The sequence below is a fragment of the Schistocerca piceifrons genome, chromosome 3 (assembly GCF_021461385.2).
Source record: "Schistocerca piceifrons isolate TAMUIC-IGC-003096 chromosome 3, iqSchPice1.1, whole genome shotgun sequence".
Taxonomy (NCBI): domain Eukaryota; kingdom Metazoa; phylum Arthropoda; class Insecta; order Orthoptera; family Acrididae; genus Schistocerca; species Schistocerca piceifrons.
In genome coordinates this window covers 678,267,127-678,288,247 of record NC_060140.1, presented here as the reverse complement: position 1 = coordinate 678,288,247, position 21,121 = coordinate 678,267,127, and the positions used below count along the sequence as shown (strand labels likewise).

Here is a 21,121-nt window from a genome sequence, read left to right as displayed (position 1 = left end):
CACTAGATTGGGTTGTGAAAAGAAAATTGACTGGTAAAAATTGGGAGTTTGTATGGGCACTACTGACTGTGCAGTTGAGCACCCCACAAATCAATCCATCATCATCATCATCAAGAAAGTTGTCCTGATGTTTTCCTATTTGAATTCATTATTCTGTTATATAAAACAGTTTGGTTAAAGAAGACTTGTAGAGCTTCTATTGGAAATGTTATAATTTTATGAAATAAAGAGGGCATGCAGTTCAATCATTACAGTGTTTAGAGGATAAAAATAATTTTATTTTTAAACACATACAATAAGTTGCATTTGCATTTCTGTTTTCTTTATACAATTATTTACAAGACTTTTATAATACATAGTTCTGTGCACTTTAGGCACTGGGATTGGGTTATTAACATAAGGTCTAATATCCTTCCATTAAAATTAGTCACTGCCAAAATATAGTGACTAGGTTAACAGTGACAGCCTGGTTGTCATTACATTAATAACTTACAGGACAACAGTAGCTGGAAGATACAAAGTGCGTTATGCAATTATTTCTATTGAAATCCATACAAGTTGGTAATTCAGAAAATAAATTTCTGTGTTCCTAATGGTCCACATTATTCCTCAACTTTTTTATAAGGCCAGATATCCAGTCACTACTTTGGACTTGGTTTCTTTCCTCAATGGTATTTTACATTTTAATTTAAAACTGAATGAATATATGATGTGCTGATGTCCTATACAAGTCTGATGACACTAGAAAATATATCACAATACTGCAGTTATTCAAATATGTGTTGCAAGTAATTTTTACCTTCCTTGTCCTCATTATAGGAAGTTACAGCTGCAGATACTACAGCAAATACAATGACCAAAATAGGACATATCTTCATCTGATGTCTACCAACAAGTGGAGTGCAAAATTTTGTTACGCAAAGGAGACAAAGGGAAAATAAGTTCGGAAAAAGGAAATCCAAACAATTCACTATTAATAATAGTGTGAAGTGCATTGTTCATTGTTAAGGTTGAACCAATTCCACAACTGGTCAGAGGCTAAGCTGAGAATGATACTAAATTATTCAACTTGATTTAGGTACTCAATTGCTACTGCAAAGAATATCAAAAGGTAATAGTAGTTTCGACAATATTGGTGACATTGTAATTGTGAGGCTAAAGCAACATTCATTATAGTTAAAACATGACATAAGGAATGTGTAAATTTAGGGAGGGGATGGAGAGCCTTAACAAATACTGAACATCAGGAGCAAGCTGCACTTTGATTAGGGGGAGCTAATTGGTTGCTGGAACAAACTACTTTTTCCTGTGACCCACACGTTATCTTCAGCTGCCAAAGTTTTTGCACTCTGTTCTATCCATTTACAATATATGTCTGAGAGATGGTCTCTGAAAAACAATTTCAGTTCTGTTTCTTTGTGCTTTTCTTAAATTGCTTGAAATTGTTAAACTGTAAGGGAACATCATACATGAAACTGCTCAGATAAATTTAGTGACAGCAAATAATTATTTCTGACACCAAATAATTAATGCATAGTTCACTGTTACAAGATATGAATGAAACAGTACAGTTACGGTAATTCACAGTTGTGCAAGGGAAGTAAACTCAAAAACTGCAACACAAATACAAAAAGGAATACTACAAAGGAAACAAGCCATCACCAAAGCAAACCATCTTATAATCCACCATCCCTTAAAAATATCAAATGGAAGTGCTGTCAATAATAAAATAACACATTTGGTACATAGTTTATCATCTGCCATAAACAAAGTTCTGAAAAGACAGAGGAACTATCCAAACAATCTCAAGAGGAACAGATAATTCAACAAAGACGGCAGCAAAAAAAACTGATAGTACTTGTATGTTATCAATACTGTTTTGGAAACAATCATTATTTCAATAGATATTCTCACTCTTGTAGCATCTTATTTTTTCTTCTCTTCAGGCCCACTTTGACTGCTCTTGTCACCAAACTCCTCATGAGACTTTACACTATAATTAGTGGGTTAATTCTGTGTGTGTGTGTGTGTGTGTGTGTGTGTGTGTGTGTGTGTGAGACAGAGAGAGAGAGAGAGAGAGAGAGAGAGAGAGAGATGATATTACTTTCACAAGATGAGAAGAGAAAGCTCTCCATTTAGGCAACAATCTATAAATAATATTATCTGCAATGAATAAAAATTGTAAAAAAGAACTTTAGACAAATTTCCCACCATTTTTTTCTCCATCCTATGGACATGAATTGCCCAGTCAGATACACAAGACTTCAACGCATGTGATGTAAAGATTTTACATTCAACCCATTAGCGCACCAGGTGGCCAAGCAATTCCAGCCTGGATCTCCTGGCCAACACCACCATACAATCATTACATTTTTTACCCACTAGCATCTTCACACCTGTCTTTCTCTCTGTTAAACAGTATCCCATACAAAAAACACCCCCAAAAAGTTTTTGTTAGGCAACTGACAAATTCAAAATGCTGTTATCAACTGACAGTAGAATATGACTAGAAAATTGCAAGAAAATTTTTATTGATTTTTTTCAGAACATGTACTGATTTCACTAACTTGGAAGTTATTATAATGCATTTTCAACCCACCCCCACCCTCTTCTTTTTCAGTTTCACTTTGAATGCAAATTACTACTCATTTTATTGACAAGAATTATTTGTCAGTGAAGGCTGTGCCTGAAACTTCAATGCAGCATGCGCATGTGACCAAAATGCAGGCCAGTTTTGTCAATCTTATAAAATACAGCGAAACTTCAGAGTGTTTGTGTCATAAGAATACCAGGTGTAACACATATTAATTTGTAATCACCAACTTTCTCTGTAAAATATCACATACTGAAGTATGCACATGTTTTACTGGTGGAACTACATATGATGACATTCACCTATACTGCTTTTATTAATTTCAACATATATAACACTGCATAGCCTCAAAGATGTGCAATCTGTAACATAAGCACAGAATATTTATTTGTTTCTTAAAAGAATTAGTAATTTTTCAAATACTCTAGTGGGCAATTTATATGCAAATATAGTGGCTTTATCAGATTATACAGTTCAAGTGAACTAAAAAAATTAATACATTTTGAAAGAGATATCAGACCAACTTCAACAACTTTAAAGCACTGTACACCACAGCTGGCTGCTTAAACTGCAGCAGATTGCAGGTAAATATGTGGACCAAAAGGCACAAACATATTTTACACTTGAAAAAAAAAAATAAGTTAATAAACAATTAAATACAACAATACTATAAAGTATACTTCAACATTTCTTCTTTTGAAAAACAGCAATTACTGTTAACTAATAGTAAAGTACACAATTAAAAGTTAATCCAAACTCTTTTTTCCAAAACTTGTTCAGCATTTTTGAGTAGACGACGACAATGCTGTTCTAATAAGAATCACGTATAGTCATCTGTCATTTTAAAATATAGAGTTTCAATTTAATAAACAGCAAACTGCTATATTCTCACTACGTATTAAACCAAAGCACTAAACAGTGAACAACTGCTTTGCTATTTATATATATGTATATATACTTTGATACAGAGAGAAACAACAGTCAGTCTTTCAGTTAACACATAGCCACTATACAGGATGAGCCAAAATGAGGTCACATTTAAACATACTTTTGTGCTTGCTCTCAATGGCATTAATAACGAATGCAGTTTAACCACAGCCAGAAAAAACACAAAACATAATTATAACATTCTTCAAAGTTTGCAGTCTCCTGGGATTAAAGCACCATGGAAGTATAATCACACCAGCTTCTGACTTTTAGAAAAAGGAAAGCAGCAAACAGCACTTCCAAAGAATCCCTTCTGAAAGAGACCATGATGCTGCTGCCTCATTCAATACTGGAAAGAGAAAAGTAATAGTTAAAACAGATTTGAGAATGGACTGGAAGAGGATGAAGGGGAAGGAAGAGCAGTAGTGAAATATTATTATTATTATTATTTTAAAGACCCTGTATTTTTCACATTCACTAAAGCCGAGTATTTTGTTATTCAAAAAGGCATTTTTAATGAAAACTCTTTAATGTATTAAGTTCTTATTTATGAATTGTGCAAGTTTTCTCTTTTGTACAGATAGTATCAATCATGAACATATTTTTGCTCTCACGTATTTGTTCTCTTTTGTGAGAAAACTCTCTCAAGAAAATATCCAATATCATTGTGTACATTCACAATGTGCGGCAAGATTATGTTAACTTCCAATGTTAATACACATTGCTGTCTGTCGCTTGTCAACATCAGCACTTTCTTACATACAATTCTTGACAATGACGTTTCATTCTGTCTTGTTAACTGTCTGTGTAAATGCTGCCATTAGAAACACACTAGCAATGTTTTAACGTTCCTTTCTGTTCCATGATGTGTGAATCAATCTTTAACCTATCAGAGTTTTACTTCTGTAATATCACAAGTCACTTAAGTAACAAACTGATTTCTATCACAGCCTCAAAAAAGTGCTTCATAAATCTCACCAAACCATGACTTCTATGATCTATCATTAATATATTATGGAATAAAAGTTTATAGCACAAGGATACTGTTCTTCACTATGTATGTATTACATAACTTTTTCATTCCATGTTCCATTTGCAGAATACATTATGTACCCATGTTCAACCATTTATGGTCACTTACGTCACTAAATGGTCAGAAAAACTTGTGCTTGCAATAAAAGCCTACTTTTCTAAGTAAAAAAAGAATTTTCTTATGAATGCACTCTTGCTAGGATGCTACGTCCACTGTTTTGCCAGTCATTGGATTGGAGGAAGACACCATAGCAATTCAGAGGCAGGCTGCTAGATTTGTTACTGGTAGGTTCGAACAACATGTAAGTGTTATGGAGATGCTTCGGGAACTCAAATGGAAATTCCTCGAGGGAAGGCGCTGCTCTTTTCGTGAAACACTATTGAGAAAATTTAGAGAACCAGCATTTGAAGCTGACTGTGGAAAGATTCTACTGCTGCCAACATACATTGCGCACAAGGACCACAAAGATAAGATATGAGAAATTAGGGCTCATACAGAGGAATACAGACAGTTCTTTCTCTGTTGCTCTATTAGCTAGTGAAACAGGAAGGGCTGTACTGGGAACCCTCCGCCATGCAGCATAGAGTGGCTTGCGGAATATTTATGTAGATGTAGATACCATTTGTAAAGTATGATTCTGAGAAGTATGCTCAAAGTATCCATGTATGGCAGCCATTACGTCTTGACTGAATTCAAAATGTTTTCCAGTTACCAATTACTTTAGGGTGTGAATTGGTGGAAGTCAGAGGGTGTCAAATCTGTGGAGTATGTCTATGTCCCAATAATTGAACTTAAAAATACCTTGGTTTTCCTACTTACAGGGCAAATGCAAAGTAATCAATAAGAGAATACCATTCCACCCCACAAAATAATGGATGTAACTGTACTGGAAGCTGAAATCGGCGACACCTTTCTTTGCACTGAGCATCCAACAAACTGATGCAGAAAATCAGATAGGTTGCGTTAGTTATACAAGGCTAATATTGCTGAGAAATTTATTTATTTATTTTTTGTTAATATTCAACAAATGCAACACCCTTAGAGTTTTCCTCTACCGGTAGTTAAAAATGTACTAGTACTCTTCCCTCTGACAAGTCTGTTATGCAAGCTATTTTTACACCCAATACCACACTGTACAGCTCAGCGTTTTCTTAGCTGACTGCAGATTGGGATGCTCTTCACGTGCATCATCTTTGAGAGAAGTAAGACTACATTTGAATTCAGTCCGCCACTTCTTAATTTTTTAAAATGAAGGACCAAACTTTTCATAAATCATCTTCAATTTTGGAAGAATTTCCATTTGATTTATCCGAAACATATTATTACAACAGCAAATTACTCTAGTTTATTTGGATGGAACACACCCAAAATGACTACTACAAATAGCCTTATAAACAAAGCTGCTCTGCCAATCAAGCTGACACTTAACTAATGACATTATACAACAAATAACAAAAACAATATTTCCTTGATATTGATGTTGCATCTGTGCCAGGCTGAGATGATCTCACTTTGCCATCACGATACACTGTTATTTATTATCTTCTCTTCTTCCAAATAAATACATATGAGGTCTTCCAAAATGAAAGGGCAGACTTTTTTAATTTACTGCAGTCAATGTATACACAATAAGGATATTAATTACTTGTCACTGACAGAACAGCTAAATTTTTGTCCTTATTTGTTTATTGTATACTCTGTCATACACCTGCAAAATGGCTGTAGGTCATGCAGGTCAGAATAGTTCTTATACACTAAAGAGCCAAAGAAACTCGTACACCTGCCTAACATCCTGGTGGAGATCTCTTCTGAACAACAAGTTGCAAGGCATCCCAGATATGCTAAATAACGCTCATGCCATGAGAGTATGATGACCAGTGGTAGTGTTTAAACTCAGAAGAGTGTTCCTGGAGCCACTCTAAAGCAATTCTGTACGTTTGGGGTGTTGAACTGTCCTCCTGGAATTGCCCAAGTCTGTTGGATTGCACAATGGACATGAATGGATGCAGGTGATCTGACATAATTGTGTCACATGTCAGAGTCATATCAGGGGTCATCACTCCAACTGCACAAGCCTCACACCGTTACAGAGCCTCCACCATCTTGAACAGTCCCCTGCTGACATGCAGGGTCCATGGGTTCATGAGGTTGTCTCCATACCGTGCACATCCATCTGCTCGATACAATTTGGAATGGCACTTATCCGTCCGGGCAACATGTTTCCAGTCATCAAAAGTCCAATGTCGGTGTTGATAGGCCCAGGCGAGACGTAAATCTTTGTGTCGTGCAGTCATCCCAGGGTGCATGTATGGGCCTTCAGCTCCAAAAATCCATATCGATGATGTTTCGCTGAATGGTTCGCACGCTGACACTTGTTGATGACTCAGCACTGAAATCTGCAGCAAAGTGTGGAAGGGTTGTGCTTCTGTCACGCTGAAGGATTCTCTTCAGTCTTCGTTGGTCTCGTTCTTGCAGGATCTTCTACTGGCTGCAGCGATGTAGGAAATTTGATGTTTTAGTGGATTCCTGATATTCACGGTAAACTCATGAAATGGTCGTATGGGAAAATCCCCACTTCATCGCTACCTTGGAGATACAGTCCCATTGCTCATGCACTAACTGTAACACCACTTTCAAACTCTCTTAAATCTTAATAGCCTGTCATTGTAGCAGCCTGTTTACATATCTCTGTATTTAAATAAGCATGCCTACAGCTGTTTGTCTGGTGCTTCAGTGTAAGACACACCATTTCTGTCAGTGAAGCTGGCTTGAAATCTATGAACACCTTTTGCATAACTCCATACACAGAAACTGATTGGGGTATAATCTAGTGAGCTAGGACATCACCGGCCATGCTGAATCATCATCTAGGAATGGTTTCAGTGAAGTACTGCTGATCTTTTAAGTGTAAACAAACAGAAGGTTATTTGAATCTGGCCAGATTTGGCAAAACAACCAGTAAATGCTTCTCATACTTGATTGAAGTTTTCATTTGACACATGCAAATTGCCAGTGCTATTTCAACCTTATTAAACAGAATATTTTGTGCCTTCACACATTTATATGCAATGGGGATGATTTTTGTTAGAACAGCAATAAATCCCATAAAGCACTTAAATGGCACACTCAGTTTTGGAACATATGGCACATGAAATCTTCTCACTTGTTGGCAATTCTTCTTGCCTTTCTAACCAATCTAAGGAAACATTCAAATGTAAGTATCAGCATGTGAAGTGTATGTCTACAACACAGTTCTAACTACTAAAAAAAGCATGAAATCTGCTCCTCTCTTTGAAATGCCTTCATCTCAAAAAACAGCAGCTACAACAAAGAATAGGATAGAGACACTTTAGATCTTTGTGAAGTGCTAATCAAAAGTAGATTCATAGAAATGAATCAAGTGTCTACTAAAACAATTTGCTCCACTGAACAGTCAGCCTGTATTTTTCTGAGTATCATTGAAGTATAGTTTTACTACAGACCTGTTACTTCTAGTCAAGATTAACATGTGGAACTATCATTTGCCCACATTTTATTGCCAATCTGCAACATGGGTGGTAGTGGTGCTTGCTGCTTTGCTGAAAACGAAGCTTGCTGCTTCAACACTGGAATGACAAAAATGACACATTAATTAGTGTTAAAACACACATGCAACACACAAAAAGTAGGTGTAAAAATAAGAAAAGAAATAGAAAAAAGGAAACAAGAGACAAACTATTGACTACAATGCTGTGAATGCTTTACAGACATTTTTAGAATATAAAAGTATCTAAAGTACAAATCTTGACTTATCATGAAAATACTGTCAAAAAATTCATGAACACAAAGGAATAATGACCTATAGAAGTAATAGTTCATTCCCCCAAGGAAAATTTCCCACTTAGTTTGCAGGAGAATCTTCCTACGTAGTTTTTTGCTTCTCTGAGGAAAACACCCCTTTCTCATGTATTTCCTGTTGGCTTCTGTATCAGGTACTTCGGCTGATGTTTGTTTCACAATTTTCCTGACGTTTTGCCAGCACGAGTGGCTGGGATTGTCAAAGGTTCATCCTAAAATTCCAGCCACATGTGCCAGCAAAATATCAGCTGAAGAACCCAGAACAGAACTCAACAGGCAATACATCAACAAAGTCACGAAAGTCTCGACAATTTTGTACATCCATTTTGTTCAAACTGACTTGGGATGTGAGTGAAACATAATTGTAGCCTATTCTCTGTTATATTCAATCTGTACTTTAAGCAAGCAGTACAGGAAATCAAGGGAGACATTTGAAAAAGAATTCAAGTTCACGAAAGACCTTAAGGCCTGGAATGACATAGTAATTTTGTAAGATACAGCAAAGAACCTGCAAAATCATTTGAGCAAACTGGATACTGTCTTGAAACTAAATCATATTATGAACATCAACTGAAGTAAAACAACAGTAATACAATGTAGCTAATTAAACCAGGTATTGCTGAAGAAAATTGATTAGGAATTGAGACAATACAAGTAGATGAGATTACTACTCGGGCAGGAAAATAACTGACAATGGCAGAAATAAATATGATAAAAATGCAGATAGCAACAAATATGTTGATATCCAACATAAATTCTGTCTCAGTAAGACTTTTCTGAAAGTATCTGTCTGGATTATAGTACCACACGGAACTGAAAGGTGGATGGTCGACAGACAAGATGAGAAAAGAAATTTCTGTTATGTAGTGCCACACAAGAATACTACAGGGAAAAAAAGTTGACAAAGCCCAATGGGAGCAATATATACCTGTTTGTAATACATGTATTCCTAAATTCCTCACTCAAAGCTGATTCTCGAAAATTTGTAAGTAAGTTGCTTGGGATATATTGCATTTATTATAGGTGTCTGCCAGTTCAGGTCTCATTGCATCACCCATTATTTGTATACAATTAATATTCTCTGTTATTCCTTTTTGTTATGGGCACCACATATCTGAGCAACACTGTAGTATGGATTGCATTCATGTTTTGTAAGCAATTTACTTTGTAAAATGATTAAATTTTCCTAGTGTCTTACCAATGAACTGAAGTCTGCCCCCTGATTTACCTGCAAATTAGTCTATGTGATCATTCCATTTAAATCCCACAAATTTTTACACCTGGTTTTTGTATGAGTTGAAAGATTTTGATTGTGATTCATTAATACTGTAGTCATAATGTACAGCTTCCTGTGTTTTATGACGTGCAAAATTTTACATTTCTGTACATTTTAAGGTTATTGCCAATATTTGTAACACACTAAAATTTTATCAAGAGCTAGCGAGACATTTATGCAGCATCTTTCAGATAGTACTTCATTGTGAATAATTGCATCACCTGTTAGAAGTCCAAATTTACTATTAACATTATTTACCAGGTTATTAATATACAACATGAATAACAAGGGTCCCAATAAACTTCCCAGTGGGACGCCTGAAGTTGACTGAACTTCTGTTGATGACTCTCCACCCAATATGGAGTGCTGAGTCCTCTGCCAAGAAACCCTCAATCCAGTCACAAATATAGTCTGATACCCGATATGATTGTATGTTTGTTAGCACACACTGTGTGGAACTGAATCAAATGCTGTTTGGAAGTCAAGAAAGGGTGAATCCACTTGATTGCTTTGATCTATGTTTTCAGGAGATCATGTGAAAGAAGTCCAATTTAGATTTTGCATGACTGAAGTGTTCAGAATCCATGTTGGTTGACGTGGAAGAGGTCATGCTGTTCAAAGTCCATTACGTTTGGGCTCAACATATGTTATAAGATTCTACAACAGGTGGACATCAGGAAACTGGAATTTAATTTTGTGGATTACTTCTGCTACCCTTCTGAGCATTCTTCAAACTACTGGGCACAGTATTTTATTTGAAGCATCTACAATATATTATTGTCAAAAGAGGGGACAACTCAGCTGCTAATTCTATATAGAATCTGACAGAAATTCTACTGGAACCTAGAGCTTTGTTCAACTCAACACCACTAACACTAATATCTATTGTATTCATATTTTCAGTGGTGCGAGGTACTTCACACATAGTTCTGCAATACTCCTACCCAGAGCTGAATATTTCAAGTTCCTTACTGACGTATGGCACTATCGCCTTTTACCTAGTTTGCTGAAAATAGAAATCTCTTTCTAACTGTTTTAGTTGGCCTTTGTATTTTGGTAGTAACTGCTGCTATAATTTTTTCACATTCACTGATATCAGTTTCAATGTAGAGATCTTCAAAGAACTCAGATCTATTTCTTGTCATTAGATCAAATGTATTTCCATCGTGAGGGGGCTTCCAAACTGTCTGTTGTAGATAGTATTCTGAGAAGGTATTTAGTATTTTTTTGCAGTACGTTTTGTCAGATCTGTCACAAAACTGTAATTTTATGAACTGGTTGTTCAATGATTGAATTCTCCTCTGAGGGTGAAAATAAGGGTAGGGAATTTACTTATTAGTGAATTGAGGTTTCCTCTGAAGTTTTTGGTTACACTGAGAGACAAGTCTGGTTTCAATAGGAAGGTCGAATTACAAGTTTATGCCCAAAATTATGAAAATAAGATTGTCATTATTCCATCCTGGATGTTCCACATTTTAAGTTTATGCCCAAACTTGACAATGACTCTTATCCAAAAATCTCAATGCAGTTTCCATTTCCATTTCAGTGGATTTGTGCCAAAACCTCACTGCTGTCATCTCGAGTTTTAACCGGTTTTCTGTACCCACTATTACATGAACATCACTCCTTTTCAGTAATACTTGAAACTCTGTCTCTTTGTTGCAAATGCTTTAGCAGCTGATCAGTAGGATTCGAATTTTTTCGTCTTTGTGGGCATTCCTTTGATCTTACACTGATACTTTGGGCTCTTTTACAGCTATGGAACAATTTCACTAAAAGAAAGGATAGGCTGGCAGAGCACATGCTAAGACTTCAAGGGATAATTAACTTGGTAACTGAGGAATTGTGGAGGCATTCTGTCACTGTGACTTTTATTAATTCATGTCTTGAAATCAGATCCTTCTAACCAACATCTTCTCCAAACAACATACTCCAGCTCTTCATCTCTCACCACGAAATCATTAAACAATCAAATAGGATCTAATGATATTTTTTGTCTGCATGCATCCAAACTTATTACCAATTCCACTGTAACTTGTACTTCATAGACCTGCCTGCCACCAGTCGTCATGCCTGACCAGTGTTTTGAATTCAATGTAGGGAAATTTTAACTTCAAAAACACATTTCTGTTCAAACATCAGCCAAGATTCAATACAGGGAGAAAACTCTCCATGTAAGTATTTCCATTATCATATAATTAACCTACAATATCGATCCATCCTGAACTTACTGTCTACTATTGCATATACTCTTTGTCCCCCACTAATGCTACTCCTCGTCCTCTGCCTCCTCCCTGCTGTCCTTGTCTCCCTCTTCTTATTTCTCTTCCTCTTCTCTTTTTAAACTTTCACAGACAGCCTCCATTTCCTTACAACTTTTCCTTCACTCTTCTAAAGATGGTGTTTCTCACCAACTTTATCACAAAGATTTCTTACCTTGTTTTGGTTTAAACAATTAGCTATCTATTTACCTGCCTATTCACTACTATTACTATGAGCCTTCTTTTCTCTATTCTCCAAACTAATAGGTATCAATCCTTTTTTAATCACCCTTCATTGTTTTCTTGTCAGAAGATTTGCAAATTCTGATTTTACATTTTCACTTGAGCAACAACTTCACTAATCATTAGCCCCATTTTGCCTCACATGCACCCATGCAACCCTGCCTTTTGCTATAAAAAATTTCCTTGGTAGATTTCATATCCTTTCTTTTAGGAGCATGTCCTGTAAGTAATAAGATAGATCTTAAAATACAATGTACAGTAGTGAAAGGTGAATTGTTTGATAAATACAGTTTACACAGGTAGCGATGTACGATGTGAAAGACAACAACAACAAAAGAAGAAATGGTACATATTTTCAAATTTATTCTGTTTAATGTTTTGTATGGGTCTAGCACCCCCCTCCCCTGCAGTGACAAAGAGGAGTGACATTATCACCAAACATATACCAATTTTCCTAATCCTGCTGCTTCAAGATGAGAGTCATTCAGCTAATATCCACTAAAGATGATTTCATAATTGAAATTTGCTGAGACAGCATTTATTTCCATGTAGAACTTAATTTGTCATAAACTACTTACCTACATCAGCTTAAGTTTTTCCATATTTTCTTTTGTGAACAAATAATAATTTAAAGGATGCACTTTTCAGAATGTCTCACATTTCACACAGATGAGAGAAAAGACTTTCAAACTTCTAAATGACCCTCTTTTTAATATAATCTACCCTTGATCAAAAAACTGTGCCCAATAGTTGGAAGAACACACAGGTCACACTTGTTTACAGGAAGAGTAGCAGAAGCCACTCATGAAATTGCCATCCAATATATTTGACAATAATTTTTCATAGGATCTCAAAACATATTGTGAACTCAAATGTTTTCTCAATTCTGAACAGCATTTGGCACAGTGTGAGATCCAGTGTTAAGACCCCCTGAAACACTGTGGAAAGCAATACATGCAGTAATACTGAGTATCCGGCAGGAGGAGAGCATGCCAATGGAATGGAAAACAGCTATCACATGTCCCATACACAAAAAAGGAGATAAATTAAACTTTCTGAATTACTGACAGATCTCCCTGCTTAATACTACATATAAAGTGTTCTATAAGATCCTACCGAGGAGGCTTACTCCATATGCGGAAGAGAGAACTGGAGACTATCAGAGTGGCTTTAGAAGAAACAATCAACAACTAAACAAATATTCACACTGCACATACTAATTGAAAAATGTTATGAAAATCGATTAAACATACACAAGCTTTATATTGATTTTAAACAAGCCTATGATAGCATCTCAAGAGTGGCATTGTGGAATGTAATGGAAGAGGCTGGAATACCTAAGTAGTTCATCAAACTTACTAAGATGACCCTTGGTGAAACCAAGTGTAAAGTACAAATACAGGGTGAAATCTCCAGAGAAGTGGAAGGGAGGAAGGGACTGAGACAGGGAGACACTATCTCCTCACTGCTATTCAACTTCTGTGTAGAAGAAGTTGTAAGTCAAACAGAGTTAAATAGAGGAGGAACCATTTTTAATCACTTACTACAGTACCTAGCCTACGCAGACAATGTGGCATTACTCACATGAAACGTTGCTGTACTGGCTTATGTCTATCAATAACTGGAGATAGGTACAAGGACCAAATATATTGCAATAACCAACCAATGAAACCCATCAAATCGCAGTATAGCCAACAAGGAGTTTGTAAGTGAGAGACACTTCCAAGTAACTCGGATCGACTATCACAGAGGCAAATGACATCAGCACAAAGGTGAAAGCTACAACAGCAACGGGAAACATGCTACTTTGCCACACTACCCATGCTTAGAAGCACTTTTCTATCACAAAAATCTAAAATCCTCATTTACAAAACAATTATAAGATTGGTTGATATGTATGGTGCCAAGATGTGGACCATGACTACAAAAGAGGAAAGGATCCTTAGCATTTGGGACAGAAACTTTCTGCATAAAATATATGGCCCAATATACCACCAAGAAAGTTGGCACATCTGTAAGAATGCAGAGCTTAAACAACTTTTTGAAGAACCTGACACTGTAACTACCTTTAAAATAAAAAGGCTGGTGGGCAGGACATATGGTCAGAATGGAGGAAGACAGAGCATGCAAGACAAATTTTGATGGCAAGTTTGGAGGTAGACAATGGAAGGGATGTCCCAGAAAGAGATGGGTGGACAGAATTGAAGAAGACATAAAAAAGCTGGGTGTCAGAGGACGGAGACGGAAAGCAATGGACCAGATAGAATGACAGGATATTAATATGCAGCCCAAGGCCCTTCAAGGACTGTAGATCTGAAGGGTAACAGTAACAGTATTTGGCTTTGTACCACATCCACACCTACACTTATTATCAAAAGTATGATTGTATGGGATAGCAAACAAAATTTGTAACTGGACTGCAATTTTTTTTAGGGGGGAGGGGGAATTGGGGGGAGGGCGAAGAGGGACACACAACTTATCCTGCAAGAAGAGTCATCCATAGATGTCGAAGTAACTTGGGGTGTGCCCAGTGAAATGTGTTGGAACCATTGCTATCCACGTTGTGTATCGGTGACCTTGCAGACAATATTAACAGTAATCTGACTTTTCACAGATGGTATAGTTACATATGAAGTACTATCGGAAAGCAGCTACACTCAACTCACACAAATACACGTGTGTAACATTTATATGAGTATAAAATGGAACAATCACATTATTTCTGTCGTAGGTAAATCAGGTGGCAAACTGAAGATCATTAGTAGAACATTAGGGTAATGCAACCAGACTACAAAGGAGACTGCATACACAACACTCATGACACACATCCTGGAATACTGCTCAAGTGTGCGGGACTCATACCAGATAGAAATAACAGGGGATATTGAACAAATACGAAGGGCTGCACATGTGGTCAAAGGTTCATTTGACCAATGGGAGAGTATCATGAATATTTTGAAAGAATTGAACTGACAGACACTTTAAGATTAGACATAAACTGTCACGTAAAAACCCACCTAGAAATTTCCTAGAACTGAGTTTCATTTATGAATATGTTACAACCTTACTACTGCGAAGACATGATTAGAACAATCACAGTACGAGCAGAGACATTTAAGCACTCATTCTTTTCACACTCCATATGTGAATGGAATAGGAAAATTCCCTGGCACACATAACAGTGATTTTCAGAGTAGGGATGTATATGTAGATGCACATGGAAATACACAAGTCAAAATGTTATGCTTTTATACTTAAATGCCTAAAGTCTACAAGAATTTTGAGATGTTTCTTCTTGCTATATAATGGGAGGACAGGGAGTACTGCCTCAAAATGTCATGAACAACTTTCCTATTAATGCAGTTAGGAACCTGACAAAACTTTATTACAATGACGTGCCACAGAAATCATCTACATAACCAAGTTCTATTTCAGAGACATCATAGTTTCAAACAGTAGTTACCATTTTTGATACCTGTTGGTCAGCAGGTGAACAAGAAACTTCCAAAAGAATTTCTATCAAAGAAAAATACACCCTTTTCTTTAATACTTACCATTTTTGCTATTGTATATTTTTGGAACATTCCTAAATGGTGGAGGTGGTGGAAATTCATGCACAGCATGAAAATGGTCAGCAAATCTTGTTTCTATGTCACCACAAACTGGAGAATTACCATTCCTCATTGACGAATTTCTAACTGGTGGTGGGGGTGGAGCTGAACATGGAATCTGCAATAGCATAACCTCACTTTAATGATGTTGACTTTCACTCTCTAACACTACTACAACAGAACAAACCAAAACCATTAAACAAAAAAAAAATAATAATAATAATAAACAATATTAATAAATACATCTATTTAAGTCAAGCATAACAAGTGTACAATGGACTTTGAAATACAATGTATCACCTAATACACAGAAATAAATAATAATAATAAAAACATAAACAATCATCATAAAGGAATTCAAGTTCGAATGCTCTCTTAAATGGGAATAATTGAAAATAATAATAATAATAATAATAATAATAATAATAATAATAATAATAATAATAATAATATTTGTAAAATATTCATTTGTCTCCTCAGGAAGTTCTGTTTGCTTCTTGCATGAGGACTTTTTGTAGAAGCTGTTTGCACTACAAAAGTGAACATGTGCCTAACGGTACTGCAATGAAGCTGATAAATTACTTCCGATTCTGAGAGATTTTTATAAAACACACTTCAGTACAGTAATCGAACATTAAATCTTAAATCAGGATATACAGAAAAGTATAAGTAGAATTTAATGACATATACAGATATGGGTTCTCAGAACAAAATATACAATCCATCTACTTGAAAGTCTACAACAGGAAAATGTACATATAAACTGAACTTTCCTTAACAATCTTCTGTGCTGCAGACCATTTGACACTGTTATACCGCACTCAACATCTCAACCATTACTGCAAGTAGTCTTCATCAATGCAACTCTGTAACCCCTTCTATAATTACCTCAAAAGAATGTAAAAACTGCTCTATGACTAGAATGAGGAGTTTAGTGTCTTAACTGATTTTAATTTACTATGGAGTTTTTTTAAGTACATGTCACTGAATCAGGAGATGTGATGCTGTTCCTGTGATGACCGGTGACAGGATAGCTTTTTATGATGTGTACCTTCTGCAGAAGTGTCTCCAGATGTGCTTAATGTGACAGCCTTGTAAGTGCAGTCTATTCATACGCTGGCAAACAAAACAACAACTCCTTGTAATCATAATCATTGTTCATGTTGGAGGACCACTTGAATATCATGGCCATTTTTCTTATGTTTGGCTGTACATGTTTATAGCAGTCAGTCTGGTATTCAACAACTGGAAATTTATTTCGATGCCAAAGCTTTAAGTAATGTTGATACACTGTCAATTATGTACTCATAAGTTATACCTCTCTCTGATGTAAACAAATTTGCACTCATAACTGACATCGTAGACACCTGGCACATGAAGCATATGAATTACATCTTAGGAGGACACTAACGGATCTTTAATTTTGTTGTTTATGTTTCATTATTTCACAAACATTCGAAGTCTGTTTTAATTTGCGGCCACTGCTAATTATATGAGAAATAGAGCCCTGCTGCAGACCTCAGGAGGGTCATGGAGGTAAAAATGGAAAATGTTTCGAAAATTATGAGGGACATGCATACTGACAAATATACAAAAGAGAATACTCTTAATTATGAGTAAATTGGTTTGTCACTGCTTACCTCTCTTTATTTGTGTAGACCTATTACACTTACAGGCTCTACTGATTCTTTCCATGCAGCTTTCTGAATAACACACATTTAAAAAACATATAGTCCCCAAAATCAAATCAGAGATGAAACCTTGCAGCACACACTCAAACAATATATGTATATTTGAAAACCTGTGTTAAATCGCAGAGCTGTTGTTATATCACTAGCACAACAACTTTCTGAACTTTGACAGTTTTAACTACCGACAACACTAACTTTTTAAAGAACGAAGGGCAGTACTACATTTTCATATTTGTTTCTTAAACTGATGCATCACTGCAAAAGAATACTGCTTCAACCTACAACATATGGTACTGCACCATGCACTTGACTTGATTACCGCAGTGAGACAAAAACAAAAATGGTCTTGGCCCGCAGTGAAACTGAGTTTATTGTGCAGTTTTGCTTCCTGTTATTTTAATAAAGTTAACCAGTACCCTTAAAGAGTAGTAAGAGATCCTTTACTAGTACCTTATTAGACATGATTTCTTCAGGAATTAGTGACCTCAAGTCCAGAATTAAAGAACTTCTCTTGAAACATTGCTTCACGATCACTAGCTTGCTCTGTCTTTGTTTTCAGATCATAGTCCAATATTCTATGTATTGCCTCCTGATCCAGCTAAGTAGTTTTGATTTTACCATCACCTTGGTGATGGTTATGGCAGGCTCTGGCCAAATAAATGGAGTCATCGAGCCTATCCTATGTGATCTAACAACTTTTTCATTGCCGCAAATTAGTAAGTGATCATGAACTCACATCTGGTTTACCCTGTTGCTTTCGCTCAGTATCCCAAACATTTCATGGCATTCTGCAATGATCTTTGATTCAATTTAAGGGGCTGATAGGGATGGTTGAGCTGCCCTGCTGTTTGAATATATCTAAATGCTATGTTCTCCCTGATCGTGGATATTACCATTTGGAATGCTGTGGTCAACTGTCCTAGAGAGATTGTTCTCTTAGCTTAGGCTGTACCTAATATGCTCCAGCCCCAGTACCTTCATCTGTTTTTGACTTGACAGTAACCAACCAGACTATGTCTCCAGAAAGGTGTGATGGTTCGTTCTTCTGCTGCTCTCTGAAAGGTTAATAGAAACAGCTGGAAGCTATTGTATGGTCAGCCGGCATTTCTCTGACCATTCCTTGAATTGCCACTCACTGTATTGGTATGAGTTCTGGATATCCAAAATGTATCCAGTTAATTTCATTTTTTAGCCTGTATTCCCTGCCACTGTTTTGATTGTAATCCAAATGTGTAATGGGGGCATGTCCAGCATGATCTACATCTCAGAGTGGGTGAGCTACTTGTTCCATCTGTTAAGGCTAAGCAGGTCAGTCTCTGCACCTTAGCAAGCTCCTTAGTAGCCACCTTCTGTCTGCTTTTTTCCACCATACTGTAGCCCACTAAATTAGAATAGATCTTATTACAGTAGGGTATACTCAGTATGTACTCCTGGGGTTTTTACCACAAGTCCTCGTAGTGCTCAGAAGAGTACCTTCTGCCTTCAACACCATACACTTCTTAATGCTCACTTTACGTTATACATTTTACATTTTAATTCACATTATACAATTTAAATAACCCTCAATGAGGATTTTTTTACAGTATCACAGGTTTACATACAATTAAATGAAAAGCATTTGAATGGAAAAAGTAGTACAAAAACAAGCAGGATACTTACTGAAGGAGCCTGCCTGGCTTGTGATGATGGAGGTGGAGGAGCAGGAGTCGTTCTGTGCGGTGGTGGAGGTGGCGCTGTCGTGGGAGGTGGAGGGGGAGGGCACTGCGGTGCACCCATCCGTGATGGTGGCGGAGGAGGTCGAGTTTGTGGTGGCCTTGGCGGACGGACAGTGGGGGCAGGGGGTGGAGGAGTTGATGGAGGGGGCAGAGGGGCAACTGACTTCATACTATGTCCACTGAGATTAGATGGTAGAGTAGCAGTACGTGGAGGTGGAGGAGGGTTTGTACGATATCGATGTAATGAGTCCTGCGATTGGTGAAAAGCGGGTGGAACCATTGTCCCTTTCTGATAGCTTGTCAATTCTTTACCAGCAGGGGGGAATACAGGTAATGGAGGGGCTACCGGTGGAGAACGAGGCACCCTCATGCTTTGAGCACGTGTCACTGATGGTCTACTACCATTCATCACAAGTTTCTTTGGAGGAGGAGAGGGCTTTCCAGGAGAACTGGCAGATGGAGGTTTTGGAGCAACATTGGGTTTTCCATAGCTTCCAACAGGAGGCTTGCTGGGTAAAGACGGTGGTCCATTTCCTGAGGACTGTACACCTGTGTTAAAGCGGCCTGATCCCGTCTGCAATACGGAGTCCGATGCACTCTGGAAAAGAACATATGCTTGAAACAAATCTCTCAGAAAAGCATGTTTCATAGGACTCAAACTGTAGTGGATTCAAGATGACTTTTGATAATACTATAAATATTATGACAATATTAGTTATGAGAAGCTTCAGGCTACTTGCACATAAGAGTTCTTTACTGCCAAGTCCAATTTTCAAACATCTCTAATTTCAGTTAAGCATCTACAATTAGTTAACTACTTACAGAAAGTGTCCCTGCAACTAGTGGCTATTTATACTATACAGAGCAGTGATTATGTGAACTAATTTGGAGGCACGGGTGTTTGGAAAACCAATTTATTCATATAATTGAACTGTATACTTTTATTTATCAATTAAAACTACATACATTTATAACAACACAAATCTCATTTATTATTATGAAGGCAATTACAGTAGGAATGTATGTAGTCTAGTAAACAAATAATATATAACACAATGGAAAACCCAGGATGGAATAATGACAGTATTGTTAAATGGATATGCTGCTACTCACCATATAGTGGAGATGCTGAGTCGCAGACAACCACAATAAAAAGACTGCTAAACAAGTAAAGAAACTTGTTTAGCAGTCTTTTTATTGTACCTGTCTGTAACTCAAAATCTCCACTATATGGTGAGCAGCAATCATCATTTTCATAATATTGTTAATATGTAATACATGATTATACATTTTGCATATACAGCAAATATGAACAGAATTAACGCTTTTAAAAAATCCTTAATTTTGGTCTGTCCAAGCAAGCCTACCTACTTACTAGCATGTGAACCACACACTTTTTTCAGGACAGAAATCCGATACTGCTGACTTTCACCTTCAGCTTCAAATCATCACCAGAAAGTATCTAAACACGTAAATGCTTCAAAAGCATCACATATATTATTATCTTCATTTTCTGGAACACTACTTAATGAGATTGTTGTGGTGTCAGGTTTATCAGTGACAAGGTTTACCTGAATAATTTGGTGTTCCAGATTTGCATCATTGACATTCATCCTTTCTTGAAGTCTTCTTCATCAGATTCTTGGCAACAATTCTTTTAGCATACTGACCATATGAGACATATGCTTCTGTTGGTCATTTTTAGTTAGACTTGAGAACTTTGCACCACATACACAATTTTCTTCCAGACAGTTTTTCAAATTATGTTCAGTCATGTAGGATGCATCTTTCAAATCCAACATTTTTAACAGTAACTTAAACAACAATTCTTCTCTGTGATACTGTTTGAAAGTCTTAGTAATGCATTATCCCATGAGCTGTAATGAAGACATTAAGTTAGGTGGAAAAAAATAGAGCTTTTATGAACTCTTCGT

General features: G+C 36.6%; 1 protein-coding gene across 3 annotated transcripts in view; it reads right to left on the bottom strand.

The window, feature by feature from the left end:
• Positions 1-256: 256 nt before the first annotated feature.
• LOC124787881 (WAS/WASL-interacting protein family member 2-like) overlaps positions 257-21,121 on the bottom strand; it is an 82,860-nt gene continuing 61,995 nt past the window's right edge. For all 3 annotated transcript variants that reach the window (XM_047254859.1, XM_047254860.1, XM_047254861.1), the window contains exons 6-9: positions 19,132-19,785; positions 15,725-15,899; positions 8,036-8,158; positions 257-3,869 (exon numbers count right to left, since the gene is read on the bottom strand). In XM_047254859.1, the coding sequence (XP_047110815.1) occupies positions 8,055-8,158; positions 15,725-15,899; positions 19,132-19,785 (933 nt within the window). In that variant the 3' untranslated portion in view covers positions 257-3,869; positions 8,036-8,054. The remainder of the gene's footprint in view (positions 3,870-8,035; positions 8,159-15,724; positions 15,900-19,131; positions 19,786-21,121) is intronic.